The following is an 18280-nucleotide window of genomic DNA, read 5'->3' as shown; positions in this document are numbered from 1 at the left end:
AAGCGCCTCTGGAGTGATTTTTTGCGGCCTACCCATCTTCGCTTGAGGCGCTGGCCGTGGCTCTCCGAACGTATCAATATTCTGCCGGATTCGGCCCACAGTTGAAGCGTGGCATCGAAATCTATAAGCTATTTCTCGTGGTTCTACGCCTGTAGCAAGCAAAAGGGCCATTTCGTCGACGGTCGACTTCGAAAAGCGCAGTTTGCTCATCGCGAACTCAACACCAAGGGCCAGCAGTTGAGATAGGGCAAGAGAAGGGCGTCAGCGAGGTCTATGAGCAATTTCAAGCAATTTCTACGCGTTCTACGGCCCTAGGGAGCTATTCCTACATCTCACCGCAATTCTGCCCCGCGGCGCCAGCAATTCGAGGGTAGCGCCAAGGAATTGCAACACTTTCGCAATGCACAGTATTGGGTTGACGACACATCAAAATTTTGGATTCGAAAATCACAAAGCGCTCTCACAAAGGGCCACCCAACTCTTCTCTCACACCATATAGCCGTGGTCAACGATTGGTCCCCCTGCCTAGGGCCACTCGCCTCCGGCGAGTAGTGGCCACCGTAATGAGCATACCAGCGTAATGAGCATTTTTCTGTATACATATTAGAAGAAGCATCATACATTGCCTATTTGAGCGTTTTAGATGCTATCTTGACGATTAGCTGTATACAAATCTCCTGCGAATCCTCTAGCCAAATATTGACTCCGTAGCTGCTCTGCTTGAAGCGCTGTACGCAGTTGATCCTCCCGAGCCAGCGCTCGATCAAGCTGATTACCCCCTTCTTCAGCGCGTTGTTTGATCATATTTCTTGCTTCATGAGCATAAAGAGTACCTCCTCTTTGTAGTTGACGTCGAGTTTGAGCACGGCGTTCTTTTCGTTCTCTGGCTGCAGCAGTTGTTTCTGCAAGCTGTTGCTTTATTTGTATCCCATTTTTGGCCTGGGCAAGAGCGCCTTTAATAAACTTCTCTTGAAGCGACTTGATACGGCTCGGAGTTGCTTTTTCGAGTTGATCAGCTTGCTTTTGAAGCGTACGAGCGGTATAGGGGGTTGTAGGAGCTGAATAAGAGGATTCTGAAGGGGTAGTTGATCGATTTGAAGCAGAAGGAGATTAGAATTCTTGCACTTTTGATAACACAACTTATGGGTTATATAGAACCAGGCCACACTCTCGAAATGAGGATAGAATTGAGTTCTTTTTGAATGTCTCTTTTCGAATGCTTGAAATTGCGTGTAGAAATTCGACTTTGTTGAAGTTCGAGCATCCTGTACGAGTTGCTTGATCCACAGCTCTAGCATGAAAATGCTTGTACGGCTGAAATAGTACAACATTAAGCGGTTGAAAAATATGGCTAGTATAAGGAGGTAGAGCGAAGATATGAATATTCTGCTGCTCGCAGTATTCGAGAATCTCGCGAGTAAAATGGCTTTTATATTCATCACAGATTAGAATTCGATAAATACCTTTTTGATACTTCTGAGTTTGAGCATCAAAATAATGAATATACTTGTACGCAAGCTCATCATTGCTATATCCAGTTTCTGAAACCCCTAAAAGTATGTCATCTTCAAGATCAGAGAAATAGCGCTCTAAATGCATTTTTGCAGATAGAATGAGCATCGGTTGGATAGCTATTTCTCCAGCGCTGACAGCTTCTATAGAGGTAACAAGCTCTCTACAAGTATCAGAAGCAAGATAGGACCTTTTAGAAGTCGAAAAGGTCACTATCCACTGACTCTTGCTCATACCGATTCGAAATCTAGTCTTATCAAAGTTCCAGATATCCTCATTTACAACTCCGTATTTTGTACGAAGCTGTTGAAAACGCTCAAACCAGTTCGAAAATACCCTTAGATCATGAGCAAGCTTTCTCTCAAGCTCTAAAGGCTTCTGTTTCATCCTACGAAGCGCAGGATAACGTTCAAGAAAGCGTTGAGCCTAGTGATCGCCTACAATAGGTGATGGATCTTCTCTGGTATGATTTTGCTTAAGAATCGAGTTTGCTGTACTGCGAAGCTGATCTAGACGTAGGGATTGGCCTATATCATCCAAATTCTGGATATACAGCAAAAGAGCTGCTTCTTGTACAGCATTTAGCTTGCGATTCGGAGGAATTCGACTTGTTCGAGGCCCTACGCCCTTCATTCGTCGTACGACTCTCATTCGATCTACCCCATATTCGCGAGCAGTTGCTGCAACGTTCACTCTCTCTCCGCGGCTTCGAAGTCGAAATATCTCATCAGCAGCTCTGTGAGCTGCTATATCCAAAGCCTCATTCAAATCAGCCATGTTTTGATGGAGATATACACAAAATGCTACAACGCGTTCGAACGCGTAGAAAAATGCTCGTTACGCTGGTATGCGAGGCGAGTGGCCCTAGGCAGGGGTATACCCCTGCCGGGGGTGGGGACCCCCTAGGGGGACCAATCGTTGACCACGGCTACTGGCACTTCTCTTATGTATTACAGTTATAAATGTCAGAATCCCTGCGTATATGATACGTATCTGTTACGTATTAGCATGATGGTACAAGGGTCCCCGCATGCAAAACGCGCGAAACGCTCTTGTAACTGTTACGCCCTGTTATTTATGGCAGTGAGCATTGCTATACGAATTAAACGCCAAATGCTGTTTCTGAGCTGTTACAGTAATGCGCTTCTATAGCTATTAGTATGAGCAAATGCTCCTCTTGATAGGAGTAACTCAATCAAGTGAATTGACACCTCCGTACGCTGTTTGCTACTACTTCTAACAATAAAGTGCCATAAAAGACTAGCCTTTTAATGAAATCTGCGTATTCCGCGCATTCTGTGCATTCTGTGGATTCTATGTATTCTGTATACGGATTCCGTGGATTTTACAGATTCAGCGTATTCAGCGCATCCAGCGCATTCTATGTATTAAGTGGATTCTGTGCGAATTCTACAGATTCTACGGATTCTGTGTATTGTGTGGATTCTGTGGATTTGTGTGCGCATTCTGCGGATTCTGCTGATTCTGTGTATTCTGCTATAGATTCTGCACATTCTGTGAATTCTGCGTATTAAGTGGATTCTATACGAATTCTGCACATTCTGCACATTCTGTTGCGGATTCTGCGGATTCTGTATGCGCATTCTGTGTACACAACCAACCTCAAGACCCTAACGCACCGGTCCAGGTACAGATAGACTATTACTATTCACTCTAAAAAGCTACTATGACACTTTGACAGTAGTAATTCCATGATACAAATGCCATTTGGCTCTTTGGTCATGATTGTGTGGTCATGTTACAACCTCAAAACTGATTTTCAATTTCAAAATTTTGATGTGTCGTTAACCCAATAACAGTCCGCCGTATACGGGACGGGGAATCTTCGAAAGATTGAGTAGCGTCCAGCAAATGCCGGAAGATACCGCCCCCACTCCCCACCCCCTCCTGGCTAACTCTCTTTGTTTGTAACTCCGGAGGATCATGCAACACTTGAAATGGATCTTTCATCTTTTCTCGTGACCGAGTTAACCACCCTTCTGCGACCTGTTGATCTACGAATGCCCCTCCCCCCTATGAAGTAGTACTTAGCTGTGGTTCTGCGAATTTTCTTAATTTTTTTTTTCAAAATACAAAGAGTCGTTTGTATGCTTGCCTGGTGCCTTCCTCGTCCCTGCTGTTGTTGGAAGTTTTGTTTTACAAAAGTTTCGGACACATGAGGAATATCCGGTAGTGTGTACAAACAATCCTTGGTTGGCTTAACTGGCACCCTTTGCATGCTCACGTTCTGATTACTAGAGATATCTTCTTTCTTGAAAAAAAAAAAAAAAACATTGCATGTGAGTCCTTGAGGTCATTGACCAATGAATCAATATAAAAAGCGGATGGACTGATGTCCTCCATGTGTTTACTCGTGAGAGAATACTAGGATTTTCAAATGCTGGATTATGACGAAATTTCAAGTACATATTTTCCCGTCAAGGGCACAGAAAACCAAATCAATACTCCTTTCAGATCGGTTGTCCTTCCATTCGTTCCTGCTCTTGGTGCATCATCCCAAGAACGTAGTTAAGCCAATATCCATACCCTCAGCCATATATATCAAGTACTAAATTCCATGCTTAGATTCACATCATACCATAAAGAAAACTCCACAAACAAGCGCCATCCAAGCCCAGGTCATCCACCCTGCCATCAATAGCTTGTGTGCCTTGCTGCTGGCTCCTCCATATGTGAGAGCAGAGGATGTTCTGCTTGCAGTGGCCGAAGAAGACGATGACGTTCTGGAAGTGAAAGGCGTGGAATCTTGCGATTCTTCGACAACGCCAGCAGGAAGCGCCGACCCTGGAGAATCAGAACTCGATAAGAGCGACTCAGCAGATGTGAGGCTCAACGGGGTTGTTGATGGAGCTGACACAGCAGCGCTGATTTCAGCTTCAGGAGGAGGTGTGGTTGGAACTGGCGGTGTGGCGATGGCGGGGACTGTGGCACCGTTCAGGTAGTAAGTGGTGGTTGTGGTGAACCAGCGGATGCCGTAGGAAAAGGACCAGGAATAGGAATAGTAGAAGGTATAGTAGCTGTTTCGATAGCATCTGGGTTCGTTCTGTGTGTTGTAGTAACAGTAGGCGGTTGATGGGCAGCAGAAGCGCTCGTCAGGGCATGGGCGGTAGCCCGCACTGTGATTGGAGGTTAGAGCAGTAGACAAATGGAGGCCCTTGGTTGGATTGCTTACTCATTGCAAGTAAAGGAGGAAGCAGGCGGTTGGGTAGTGCTGGTGAATGTTGTCGTCAAGGATGCCTGAATGCTGGTAGAGCCACCTCCGCCGTAGGGGAGGCACCCAACTCGACCTGTATCGAGGTCTCTCACACAATAATTGCCGGGATCACACTGTTCATGATGAGATCAGCATTTGAATTGGTGCAGCTCTTTACCAGCCCCTTTATTAGCAAACAACGGCGAAGATTGCTTACACAATTCCCATCAGAGCAACAATCGCCACCCTTATAACATTGCCGCCCGTTCCTGCAGCATATCCTGGATGTGGTGTCAATACAGCTGGAACCTCCACAACAGTAATTGTTATTCGGGCAGCATCCATATCCACAGATGACATTTTGGCCAGGGGCGGAACAGTACTGGCGGCCGAAAAGGTCTCGTAAGGTGAGGCCACCAAAGACTGGATCACCCGGATCACTGTCAACAGTCGGAGTTACATTCTGCTCATCATCAACAGCCAGAATCTGGCCATCATTGAGCTCAACGTGCACAGCACCACAAACGGTGCGAGTAACAAGCCACACGATCAAGAGTAGGCGCGGGTACAGAAACATCCTATCCTTTGGACGGGCAAAATCTTTGACGGAATAACATGTTTCGAAGGCGATTCAATTACACACGAGTCGCGGATGTATATAGGGGATAGGGTCGCGTATCATTCTGGACCCCAAAATCCCCAGTCCTGAATACGTCGATGTGATCGAAGAAATTTGGTTATGCGAAGTAGCATAGGGCATCTTGGCAGGAGTCCTGACTTCCGCCTTGCCCTAGTGCAAGCCACATGCGGAGGATGGGCTACAAGAGAGATTTGCTCATCGAATGAGCATGCTAATTGGTTGGGTATCCAGCCAATCACGATACTACGTGTACTGAGGTATGAGGCAGAAGTACTACGATAGGAGGGCATAATGAATGTAAGCGCGGCCCTAAATAGTAAAATTGTTATTAACGACCCTCATACAGATACCCCTGTCAGCCCTGTACGCATGACGTATCCCCTGAGAAGGGGTTATTCAACATGTTCAACGCGCTCAGTGAGCCACGAGAGGCTATCCACCATTATGGCGTAAGATTGGCCCATTTTTCGACCAGAAAGCTTTAAATTGTGGGCAGTAACTTGGTATCTGATGCCCAGAAAAGGATACTTTCCGCTGACCTTGATTAACATGAGCACATCTTTCTGTCATACCCAACTCCAAAGCGGTGAAGAGGTCACCACTGAGCATCCTTCATCTGGTCAGCTTCTTCTGAAGACTACTTCTACACAGAAGATACTAGATCAACCTTGATGACTAATACTCCTGCCTGATACTGTAGTACGAGGTATAGGGAATTATTTCTACTAAGGGCTAATAATAGAAAATAACTTGTATTATTCCCTCTGGGTTTAGGGTCCTTATCACGCCCTAAACTACAGAGTACTTTCATAATAATAAGCAGAATACTATATAATACTGCAGATAACAGGAGAGAGCATGATTCTACTGCTTCAGGTTGCGAAGAGACAGGAAGGGACGACATTTATTGATTTTCAGGCAGTGACCTTGCCTTAATTCTTTCACAATCTGGTTTTCAACAAACCCGACCTTTCCCTTGATGATGCCTTCTTCTTCTTCTTCTTCTTCTTGTTTTAAACTGATTGAAGATACAGGTCGGTTTTGATGCGGATGATGCTGTAGTTACATTATGGTCAGTAGAAATGGTTATTGAGTTAAGTCTTGGTAAGTCTTATTTAGTTTCCTTTTGATGGATGGTGAAAAAGGAGGAGGAGGAGGATAGAGACGAGGGTACGTCTGGTTCCAAAACTCCACACAGATTTTATCCATTCTTCTCACTTTTTTAGCTTTTACATAATTATCTTTCTTATCCTTCCCAGTTCGCCTTCGCCTTCAGCCTTCCCATCATATCCGATCTGCACATCTCTGTCGTCCGGACTCGTCGTCCCTCATACAATTGTGATCTCATTTCTGAGAGCTTCGCCGAACCATATATCAGGAATAGAACATAGGCCAATCCTCTGATACACCATCGGTGAATTCGGTATCCTGTTAAGGACGAGTGCAAAATAATTTGGTCCTACACCATCCTGATTGTTCTCGACCGCGATCTGAAGCAAATATACGGCTTGTCCAGAAGCCAAGGAGGGCGAAGTTTCCTCTAAAAGGTAGTCTGCGTCGAAGGGACGCACAGAGTCGCCCTGTACGATTAGTGCATCTTGAACAAGAAATCTCTCCCTGGCACCGATGCTAGGATCTCCTTCTCGAAATCTAAGCAACGCTGAGGCTAAATAGCCGCTCAATATGATGTACCCGCCCAATACGGCACCCGTTGGGTCTTCGCTGGCCAGTGTACAGCTGAAATCAATGACCTGAGCAGTCTCTGTCGCGAGGTCGCCCATTATCTGATCATGCTCCCAAGCTCCGCTGATTGAGGCCCACGACCATGATGGAACAAGGGATTCAGACAGATGGGGTAAGTATTTCCACGTCCCCTTAACCGAACGATACCAGAGGAGCGCCTTGAGAAGGTCTACAGACCAGAGACCAGCCAAATAAGTACCTAGTTTGTTCTTTTCTTGAAATTGTTTTGCTACCCCGGAAAAAGCTGGCAGTTTATCGGTCTCAAATGTCAGCGTTCGCTGCACATACTGAGACACAAGTGTGTACCATTGGGCCATGATATCCGTGAAGTCCAGTTCAGGATCATTTGCAACAGCGCGGATGTGGTCTCGCTTCAAAAATTTGACGAGGTCGGGTGGCATCCCTAAATATGAATTAAACCGAGCGGCTGCATGTCCACACTCGCAGAGCTCTTGAGAATAGCACTCCCAGAACATCTTGTCCGGCATAAAATGAAGCACTCTCCTTGAAAGCAGACGCTCTTGAAAGGTCCACGCCCGTGTAAATATTGAAACGGTGGGAACAAAGTCCGTGCCGGTAGTCCCGTACATTGCATCGACCAGAATTTGCTTTCGAATCAAAATAGAAGACAGGACGTCATTTTTTTGGTTGCGGACTTTCAACACTAGGATTTCTCTCCTAGACACTCTTCGAAAACAGCCGTGGTTTGCGTGGGCTCCTCCGGCCGCCGAAATCGTAATCCACGAATTCTTGTAAACCTGATCCATCTGCGCGGACTCGGTTACCCAATCACCTTCATCATCTTGAAGGATGCACAAAGAATCAATCCATAGATACTGTACACCTAATTCTCGAGTAATGGAAATAGCGTCCTGGAAAGTTTGGGGTAAAGTTGTCCATCGAATAGCAAATTTTCTCTCCAACAAAGTGGCCTTCGTTGTTGTTAAAGGCGGCTGCCGGCCCCAGCAGTGGCTCAAAGCAATATATCTAGCTGCTTCATGATGACTCTCATAAAGAAAGACATCACTAGTACCGGAGACGCCCCGGACGTCAATGACACGATGGGGAAGTGGACCGGAAGCATCAGAGTGGCAACGAGCGTGTTCTGTAGAGCACTCATCAATCCACCGTCTTATGGTATCGAAGCATGCTTTTGAAGCAGGTTCTGATACTATTGGTAACGGTTGTAGGTCGCACCAGGCGGGGAACACACCTGCCAATGTTAGCAAATGAATGAGCGACCTGAACCAGACCTCAACAGTCTCAGATGGGATATACCTTCGTTGGAGTCGGTGAAAAACTCCAGGCGCAACGGTGACGAGTCGACCTGAGTCCATGTGACATTAACTACCTTCTGGCGGACCCAGACTTCCGCATTGTCATCGCACAGTTTTCCATCCTCGCGGACTTTGTCATCAGCGAATTCTTCAATGCCCTGCCAGATCAGTCTACAGTTCTGACACCCTTGCTGTACCCGGCTCCTTAACAAGGCGAGTGTTGACATGAACGGTCTCTCTTGGGGATACTGGCAGTCGGAATGATCGGGCATTTCGAATGATGGCAATTATTGTTGAAACCTAAGAGACACCACTGACATCCTTCATCTGGTCAGTTTCTTCTGAAGACTACTTCTGCACCAAAGATACCTGATCACTCTTGGTGAGCAATACTCCTGCCTAATATTGTAATACAAGGTACGGGGAATTATTTCTAACTAAGGGCTAACAACAGAAATAGCTCTATGTTGCTCCCTCTGGTTCAGGCACCCTTTTAGCCCCCAAACTACTTCACAATTACAAGCAGAATGGCATATTCAGTGAGAATAAATTTGAAGGGTAAGAGACATCATATTCAGGATTGCTGCCTATCACCAACCCTAGTGACCGACACCCCCAGCAGCCCAAGCAGCATAATCTGGATCCCCAGGGTTTGGGAAGAAGCCACCATCATCTCCTTCCATCACACCTTGCTGCTGCTGCTGCTCTTGCTCTTGCTGCTGTGATTGTGGTGCACCTGTAGGCAGCGGTACAGCCGCCTGGCCCGGAGCAGCCGCCGCAGCAGCCACAGCACCAGGAACATTCTGTGCAATCCTCCCACCCTGTACCGCTCTTCTCTGCTGCAATTGGCGCTGTTGACGGTAGTACACCAAAAATGCGAGGGTAGCGGCGATACCGATAATGATGAGTGTTTCCAGCAACCCGTCATCAACTTCCTCATAATACGATTCGTCGCCTCCTGGCATGGCGTCGTTACCAAAGGCGGCTGATTCGAGCTCCAAATCATCCAGTCTGGTACCTTCAGCTCCTTCCTCTAACTCCTCATCCGCATACTCCAGAAAGTGCGCGACCCACTCGGATAACGTGCGAGATTTCTTGGTTTCTGCCGGCTCGGCTTGGATGCTGTTGACCTTTCCTCCTGTGAGGGTATTCCAGAAGCTTCGTGCACGGAGCTTGATTAAGGCCAGCTTGACGGGCAGATAGGCTTCTGAGTTGGTCTCTAGAGCCAAGTCATAATATCGTTTCGCCATGTGAAAATCTTGCTCAACGGCCAAGCCGTTTTCATGCATCCAACCAAAATTCCAGAGTGCCTGGGCGGAATGGTGTATCTCTGCGGCAGTATGATAACATGTACTTGCCTTTTCGAGATCTGGATTTGAAGTTCCGAAGCCTGAGAGATAGTAATCACCCGCTTTTAACAGTGAGTCGATATTTGCTTGCTTGGCAGAACGGGTCCAGTAGATGAGTGCAAGTGCGGCATCCCGAACAGCTGAAGCTGGTCGATTTAGTGTGGAACTAAAGATGGATATGGTTGGTACGTTGAGCACTGAAGTTTGCACGTCAGTCAAATAAGCTGCGTTGGCCTGCGCTGCCTCGGAGCCCTGCTCTGCTGCCATCATCGATGCTACCAGAGCAGTCTCCAAGTCTCCTCTCTCGAATGCTTGATTTGCTTCACCAAGGGAAGAGTGAATCTCTTCGACACTTTCAGCCACAATCTTGTAATATGTTGTTGCCATGCCACAGTGTCTTTCTCGACCGATACCTTTATTGGCCAGCTCGGCGAGATAGTAGAATGCTTCTAAATGACCATGACGCACTGCAAGCTCAAAATATTGGCCAGCAGTCTCCAGCTCTCCTTGGTCAAGGAATAGTATGCCGAGGTTCGACTGTGCCGCTGCAATATCTTCATCGGCTGCAACTCTGAAGAACGAGGCAGCCTTGAGTGAGTCCTTTGGAACACCGAGACCATCACGATACATAACCCCCATCAAGTACTGACACAGAGGGTCTCCGTTGGCAATGCCTCGTCGGAACCAGGTAGCAGCTTTTTCATAATTCTGCTCCCAACCTTCGCCACGGAGATACATCCGGCCAATATATGCAGCGGCTTTTGCAGCAATCCTATCAATTCCTTTTGGTCCGCTAGAAATGATTTTGCCCTGCTTATCCCAATACTGCTTGGTGATCTTGATGAAGAGTCGTTGTGCTTTTCTGACGTTGTGTCTCGAGTTCCTGTTCTCGTAGTACATCTTTGCCAGACTGAAGGTTGCTTTCAAATCCCCTTTCCTTGCCATCATGTCGAGGTATTCCATGATATCATCCGTGCTGGCATGACTGCTTCTATCTCGATTGGCATTGAGTCCAGAACTAGACACGCTAGCACCTTCACCATAGACGCCACCAGCCTCATCAGCCCAGCGATAGGCTTCCTTTACCAGGTTTCGACCACCTGGCGGTCCTGACCTCCAGTATGCCATTGCCTTGTCTGCAACTTTCTTGTAAAAATGAGCGGCCTTGTCGCAATTCCTTGCTGTACCAATGCCTGAATGGTGGCGATAACCAACTGTCATCTCGGATCGGATGTTTCCCTGCTCGGCTGCGAAAGTATGATAAAGCAAGGCTTGGGCTTGGTCACGCTTTACCGCTCCACCAACGCCAGTTGCGTGCATGAACCCTAGCATGTATTGAGCTGTATTGTTGCCGGTTGAAGATGCAAGTTTATAGTAGTAGTCGAAGGCCTGCGGATAGTCTCGTGGATGAGAGAAATTTCCGTAGAAGCTCATTTCAGCCAGCAGAAATATCGCGTCTGAGTCGTCGAGCGCGGCGGCATGCTTAAGGATGTTGATGCTTCGAGCCAAGTCACCGCTTACCGCTGAAGGTTGTCTATCGGACAAGGCATGATCTCTAGAGGGGCTGTTCATGAATAAAAGTCGAAAAACAATCTTGGCGTAGTCCCATGCACTTCCTATTAGTCCCCGTGGCTGGTATGAGCTGGAGGTGTCCCTCCGTGCATCCTCGATTTCTTGTAAGTGGTGCCATATTGCGTGAACTGCGTCGTGTCCTCCAGCATCATTAGCTGAGAATCCTAGCATTCTTCAAACCGAAACCCACCTCCCAAGTCCTCAAACTCGTCACGCTGTGCTCTTGAAGGGACAGTACCGTGACTAGGTGGCTCTGCTCGGGGCTGCCATCGAATATCAGGCACTTCATGTTGCTCTGCACCGAAAGCTTGTATTATTCGCGAAAAGGAGAGAACGGCTAGACAAAGTCAATATGAGCATATGCCCTAATGATGGTGTGAAAGCGCAAACCCACCCAGAATGAACGACCACAGATGCAATGGATGAAGCTTCATCTTACACACTTGTGACCAAAGCTGCGGACCTTCCCGATCATGGTATCAGTGCCCTGGTCCGACTCCGGGGGGAGTCAGTTCAAGACTTTGTTAGTTACAGAGACACGGCCTTTGAAGAAGCCAGATCTTTTTGCCTTAGTTCCCGGAATACTTTGAGCTAAAAAGTTATAAGCTCGCTCCTAACAATTAGTCATGTATCCCCTAAATACGTGGCGCTGTTTCAGCAGCCGCAAGGGTCATCCCCGCCCTTTGACCTACGTCTGCGGGGTCTGAGTCTCTTTGGGCACCATCCTCTTTTTTCACGCCCTTCAATTCACCAAAGCTTTCAATTGGTTAGGGTAGCATCCCACGTTTTATCTCACGCATCCGAAAGCCGCCCGTGTGCTTCAGCTTTTGCTGTCTGTTTTCTGCGTCTGTCAATAACCGAGAGTGCCATACTACATTTTTTTATCGCGGAAATGCCTATGTTTGTCTTCCCTATAACAGTTAGCTTTCTAGTCTAGAGCTGACCAGAAATCGACAGGTTACGTGAGCCGTGGAGGAAGTACAAACAGTTTAAGCCGTTGGACCTGCCAAACAGGCAATGGCCCTCCAGAACGAACGACAAACCACCAAGGTGGCTTGCAACCGACTTAAGAGATGGAAACCAGAGCTTGGCAGATCCCATGGTACGAGACAAATAGCATAGGACTGAGCATGAGGCTGATTTGTTGCTCTACCAGGACGGTGAGCAAAAGACGCGCTTCTTCAAGATGCTCGTTGGGCTGGGTTATAAAGAAATCGAAATATCCTTTCCATCAGCTTCGCAAACCGACTTCGACTTCACGAGATCTTTGCTCGAGACGCCAGGTGCTGTTCCGGATGATGTCTACCTGCAAGTTTTATCTCCTTGTCGAGAAGACTTCATACGAAGGACAGTGGAATCCTTGGAAGGTGCCAAAAAAGCTATTTTGCATTTATACCTTGCAACGAGCGAATGCTTCCGAAGAATAGTTTTTGGCATGTCGGAAGAGGAGAGCATTGCGCTTGCAGTGAAGTGTACGGAACTTGCACGAAGCCTGACGAAGGACGCGCCGAAGGATACACCCTACGCTCAGACTGAGTGGCTGTATGAGTTCTCACCTGAAACGTTTTCTGACACTTCTCCCGAATTTGTGGTGAAAATATGTGAAGCCGTCAAGGCTGCTTGGGAACCGACAGAAGAAGCTCCCCTAATTTTTAACCTCCCAGCTACGGTTGAGCTGGCGACACCGAACGTATACGCAGATCAAATCGAGTACTTCTGTACGCATGTGAGCGAACGAAAGAAATATTGCGTCTCAGTTCACCCTCACAATGACCGCGGGTGTGCTATCGCGGCAGCAGAATTGGCACAAATGGCCGGAGCAGAGCGAGTGGAAGGAACACTGTTCGGTAATGGAGAAAGAACTGGGAACGTTGACCTAGTGACCCTGGCTCTGAATCTGTACACACAGGGCATCTGGCCCAACATTGATTTTAGTGACATCAATTCGGTCATACGAGTCTGTGAGGAAAGCACCAAGATTCCGGTCAACGAAAGGTGGCCATATGGCGGACAATTGGTTGTATGTGCTTTCTCTGGCAGCCACCAAGATGCTATTAAGAAAGGATTCAATGCCCGCAAAGCCTCGGGTGCAAAGCCGGATGATCCATGGCAGATGCCATACCTCCCGTTAGACCCACAGGACATTGGCAGAAACTACGAGGCCATAATCAGAGTCAACTCCCAAAGTGGGAAGGGCGGTGTGGCGTGGATCATTCAACGGGCCCTTGAACTTGACTTGCCGCGGGGTCTCCAAATAGCATTCAGCAAGATTGTGCAAAAAGAGGCAGACCGCAAGGGACGGGAACTGCTGCCAAGAGAGATCCAGGCTCTGTTCGAGGACGCCTACCATCTCAAGAGGAATCCAAGGTTTACTCTGATCGACTATAACATCACCGCTGTTCGAAGCTCGGGACCAGGCGAACGTGGTACACCAGGAGCAAGTCCCCAAGTCCAAACTGTACCAGCAACAAGCACATCAACCTCAAAACGACAATTTGCTGGCATCATCGCTATAGATGGAGCACAGCATCCTATTGTTGGCGTAGGAAATGGCGCAATCTCGTCTTTAGCCAACGCACTACATTCTCTTGGCATCGACTTGGACGTCGCAGACTATAAAGAACACGCCATTGGAGGAGGACGAGACGTCAAGGCCGCCACGTACATCGAATGCATGGCGAGTGGAAGCCCTAGCATCAAAGTCTGGGGTGTAGGTATTCATGAGGACGTGGTCCAAGCGAGTTTGATCGCCTTGCTTAGTGCAGCGAGCTCGGTAAGCCTAGCCCACTACATGAACCCTCTGTTGAATAACGCGTGGTCCACCATAAGGTATCATCATCTAACTCATCTCTGGTCTTGTAGTTCCTCACCTCCCGTACCAGCACACCAGTCCCCTTCCGCCCCAAGCGGAAAGACACATTCTCACCATCCGAGGTGGAAGCTCTAGAGAAGCTAAGCACGTCGAGTCCGCATTCGAGTCCCAAGGCGACAAAGGCGGCTTTTCGAGAAGGTATTGAGCAGCAAAAGGTCGATATCCAAAGGCTAGAGGAGAAGGCTGAGGCAGCGGCGTCAGCAGCGTCAGCAACGGCGAGTGGCAAGGAAAATGAGACCCCGAACGGGACTGGATAAGTGGCACATTGATGTGCCAAAAGCAAAAGTTATTTTGTACTGAGGGAGAACGTGCCTGACTTCACGCCAGATCGTTATTCTGCATGAAAGGTGCTATTATTGTGCTCATTTGGTGATGTTCTTATTTTGTTCTTTTTGGATCAAAAGTTCTGCAAGACCTGTGCCAAATTTGCTGGATCAGCCAGTACCTTGGACAACTTGTTCTGATCAAAATGCTCACTTTCAGCCAGCATATACTATAGCCTTCAAAAGCGGTTGGCCCGGCTGTCCGTATAAGATCTCACCGTGGTACCTGGCTACAAGATGTAGCGATGCAGGTGATACTACTATAACGCCAACATGAACGAGGTTTCTAAGGTGCCGTCGCTTAGCGTCTACGGAGTAGTAAGGTCAGATTGAAAAATTTGGGCAACCGATTTCCTGCCTAATCATGTGCTTATATTCTTCAAAGAAGGTCCGCATCTTCTTTTTAGCTTTTGGGTCTGGTATTTCTATTATTAGTACACCGGGCAATAAGGCTCGCTGTGCATGTCAGAGTAAAGTCGGCCGGGTTAAATCGCTGTAATATTGCTGAGTTTCTGTCCATAGCATGAGATCTAATACCTTCCCAATCTGGCAATTTCATGAGCCGAGGTCGCAAGAGCACTTGCGAGCAGTGTGAGGAATAAATATTCAAGCTTGGCGTCGACGCCCTTTTCAACTCTCAATCCTAAATTCGTCCTGCTTCAAGCAACCTACCGTACAATGTCCTCTTGCGAAGTAGACGCTCCGTGGAAAGGGATTGCTCGCCGAAAGCGCGCAGAACGCGATACCGCCATCCCAGCAGTCTGGAAGCTCGACCAGAAGCATCTGCCCAAAGAAAATAGAGAACCGGAAAACGTGCTATCTGTCCCAGACCAATGCGGTATCCTTACAGCCAAAGACCTCACGATAACCTCGCGGTACAGCGCTCGGAGCTTGATCAGTGCAATTACTTCCAATCATCTTACGGCAAAAGAAGTAACCGCTGCATTCTGCAAACGTGCCGCCATAGCCCAGCAGTTGACCAATTGCCTTACTGAATTGCTCTTCCCTTCTGCTCTCCAACGAGCTGAATCCCTGGACAAGCACCTGGCGGAGTACGGCAAGCCGTTTGGCCCGCTCCATGGATTGCCTATATCTATGAAGGACAGCTTTAATATTATGGGCGTGGACTCTTCTATTGGCATTGCGGCATTGTGCTTCAAGCCGGCAAAGTCAAACTCACCGCTCGTGGACCTGCTGCTTAGCCTAGGTTGTGTGATCATCGCCAAGACGAACGTCCCGCAGACACTTGCGGCGCTGGATAGCAATAACAACGTCTTTGGACGCACCATGAACCCGATAAATCGGCTTGTCACTGCTGGCGGCAGTTCGGGAGGTGAGGGTGTGCTTGTCGCCATGAAAGGCTCCATGATCGGCGTTGGAACGGATATTGGTGGAAGTATCAGAATCCCGGCTATGTGTAATGGAATCTACGGTTTCAAGCCGAGTGTGGGACGCGTACCGCACGGTGGGCAGGAGGTTGGGAGCTTGTACGGAGATGGGAGAGCGGCGATGGAAGCTGTGACAGGGCCGATTGCGAGGTCTGTGCAAGACCTGGATACCTTTCTGAAGGAGGTAGTGCCTAGAGCGGAGATGTGGGCAGAGGACTGTGTGCCTGGCAACTGGGGTGTGGGAGAAATGAAAGGGTGCGGGAAGAATGGAAATTTCGTGGTCGGAATCATGCGACGAGATGGAAATTGCGAGCCCCTACCTCCTGTTTTGAAAGTAATCGAAGAAGTGAAACAAAAACTGACCCGAGTTGGGAATATCGAGGTCGTTGATATTCCCACTCCCCAAGCTTGGACCAAATGCCAAGGTCTTGCGAACAGATTAATGGCTGCCAATGGTGCTACTCGCATGGCCGACTTGCTTGAAGAAACAAAGGAGCCTCTTGCCCCTTGGATGCAAAGGCGATTCAAGAGAAGCCCAGCAAGATCAATTGCCGAAGTTCGAGATATGCAGGCTCAAAGATCGAGTCTGGAGAGGCGCATGCTAGACATCTGGTACCAAACAGACAAAGACGGATCAAGGAAGCGGAAATTTGATGCACTAATCTGTCCAGTCGCACCACACCCTGTTCCACCAATCGATCGTTGGAATGCTGTTGGCTACACATCCAGCTTTGTGCTTCTTGACTATCCTGCTGCAGTGATTCCGGTTCGAAGATTTGATGAGGGTGACCTTGAACTGGGAAAGGAGATGGGCGGACCATCGCTTGGGAGCTGGGACGAACGAAATAGACAGCTATGGGACGAGAAGATTACCGACCGAAAGGTGTACTTGGACACTCCGCTAAGTATACAGGTCGTGCCCCCCAAACTGCATGATTTCGAGCTGTGCAGGATGATGGACGTGATCGACCGAGCACTGAGCACCACGGGCAGAGACTCAAAGCTATGAAGTTGCAACGGTCGGCAAAGAACAGAGGATCACTTTCATGTTCATGACACAACATACATCTCTCGTGCAAGGTCAAAGCCAATGGACTGCACGCCCTCGCGAGCCGCAGATACTGCTTGATCCAGGCTAGTTACTAGACGTGTGATGTCAGTTGTTTAACCTAGCCATGCAGCAAACCCTACTGAAGCAATTGACCAATCCGGTCAGAGGCATCACGAATTAACAAAAATATGACAGCAGACAGCTCAAGGTCATGCCTTGGTGGTCTGAAGTCTCACTGGACAAAGCGTTACATGCGCCAACAGGTTCATACATGGCAAGGTTGAAGATGAAAGCAATTCCTTACAATGAAGAAGAGAACTCGATCACACGGCAACAATTCAAAGGATGGAATAAGAGGTCACACGTGATACGATCCTGATCGTGGACGCTCCACGTGTAAGAAGACAATGCGAACACAGACGAAGATCCTTCGAAATTTCAGGCAGAAAGCGTCATACTGTGTCGCACCGTAACATCATACCACATAGGCAACGTCCCAATAACTAGGCCGAGCTAGTACAGTCACAAGGTGCCCTGATGACTCCTGTATGATGTTTCAAAATAGTGGTCTCATCATCCTTTTCATTGTGATTCGAGTACTCCGGACGGAGCACGAATATGCCGATACCCCGTACGGCCTCCCCCAAACACTTGATACGCGCTGGGACGCAGGAACGTGAACTCTATCTCTCACGCTAGCAATTAAAGCGGACAGATGCCTAACAGCGTCTTGGCGCCTGTATCTGACCTACTTACGGAGTACTACGTACGTACAGCAAGTTGAAGTGCCATCGTCAGAGTTAGGACACGATATGGGAGACAATAGTACTCCTACTAAGTACTGCGCTATCCATCACAGCTCTCACAGCCTACTTTGACGTCTTGGCGGTTGAAATGTAACCCTTTACGGAATTTGTCGTTATGGCTTGCTATACGTGGTACAACATAGTACAGAAAAGGGACACATCAACCACTCCGCCAAAAGGACAGTGCCAGTGGGTTTCGAACCACACTTAATTGATGTACCCCTCGCTGACTAGTACGACGCAGTCAGGCCATCAGCCAGGGGGATAACTAGCAAGGCTTAGGGGTGCTTGCGCCACCCTCCGAAAAGGGAATACTATGTAGGAAGGCCACCAATCTTCCTTTGTCAAAAAAGCCTCACTAAAATTAATACCTGCAACCTCAGCCAACAGAGCACAGGTTTATGAGGTGTGGCCTCCGTCTTACGTAGTAGATCGACTCCGAGTCAAGTCTGACCTATGCCTAACTCAGGCTTAACTGAAGGGGGGAAGCTCATCTTCGTGCAACCACGATGAGTCCTTCATATGGCACAGCT

At 48.1% G+C, this 18280-nt stretch overlaps 4 protein-coding genes across 4 annotated transcripts; 2 read left to right on the top strand and 2 right to left on the bottom strand.

Annotated features, from left to right (window-relative positions):
- Positions 1–6694: 6694 nt before the first annotated feature.
- On the bottom strand, positions 6695–8658 carry EPUS_06266 (uncharacterized protein; the record flags this gene model as incomplete). Its single annotated transcript, XM_007807368.1, has 2 exons — positions 6695–8322; positions 8388–8658. 2 exons carry the CDS (start codon positions 8656–8658, stop codon positions 6695–6697), a joined length of 1899 nt encoding a protein of 632 aa, XP_007805559.1.
- Positions 8659–8985: 327 nt separating this feature from the next.
- Positions 8986–11478, bottom strand: EPUS_06265 (uncharacterized protein; the record flags this gene model as incomplete). Its single annotated transcript, XM_007807367.1, has 1 exon — positions 8986–11478. The coding sequence occupies one exon, from the start codon at positions 11476–11478 to the stop codon at positions 8986–8988; it is 2493 nt and encodes an 830-aa protein (XP_007805558.1).
- Positions 11479–12406: 928 nt separating this feature from the next.
- Positions 12407–14436, top strand: EPUS_06264 (uncharacterized protein; the record flags this gene model as incomplete). The annotated part of the gene is made up of 3 exons (XM_007807366.1): positions 12407–12409; positions 12464–14080; positions 14170–14436. 3 exons carry the CDS (start codon positions 12407–12409, stop codon positions 14434–14436), a joined length of 1887 nt encoding a protein of 628 aa, XP_007805557.1.
- A 744-nt stretch (positions 14437–15180) lies between these two features.
- EPUS_06263 (uncharacterized protein) lies at positions 15181–16899 on the top strand (the record flags this gene model as incomplete). The annotated part of the gene is made up of 1 exon (XM_007807365.1): positions 15181–16899. One exon carries the CDS (start codon positions 15181–15183, stop codon positions 16897–16899), a length of 1719 nt encoding a protein of 572 aa, XP_007805556.1.
- Between the last annotated feature and the right edge of the window lie 1381 nt (positions 16900–18280).

Source organism: Endocarpon pusillum (assembly GCF_000464535.1).
Source record: "Endocarpon pusillum Z07020 unplaced genomic scaffold scaffold6858, whole genome shotgun sequence".
In the NCBI taxonomy this organism is placed as follows: Eukaryota; Fungi; Ascomycota; class Eurotiomycetes; order Verrucariales; family Verrucariaceae; genus Endocarpon; species Endocarpon pusillum.
The sequence above is the reverse complement of the archived record's forward strand: the minus strand, read 5'-3'. Positions and strand labels throughout refer to the sequence as shown.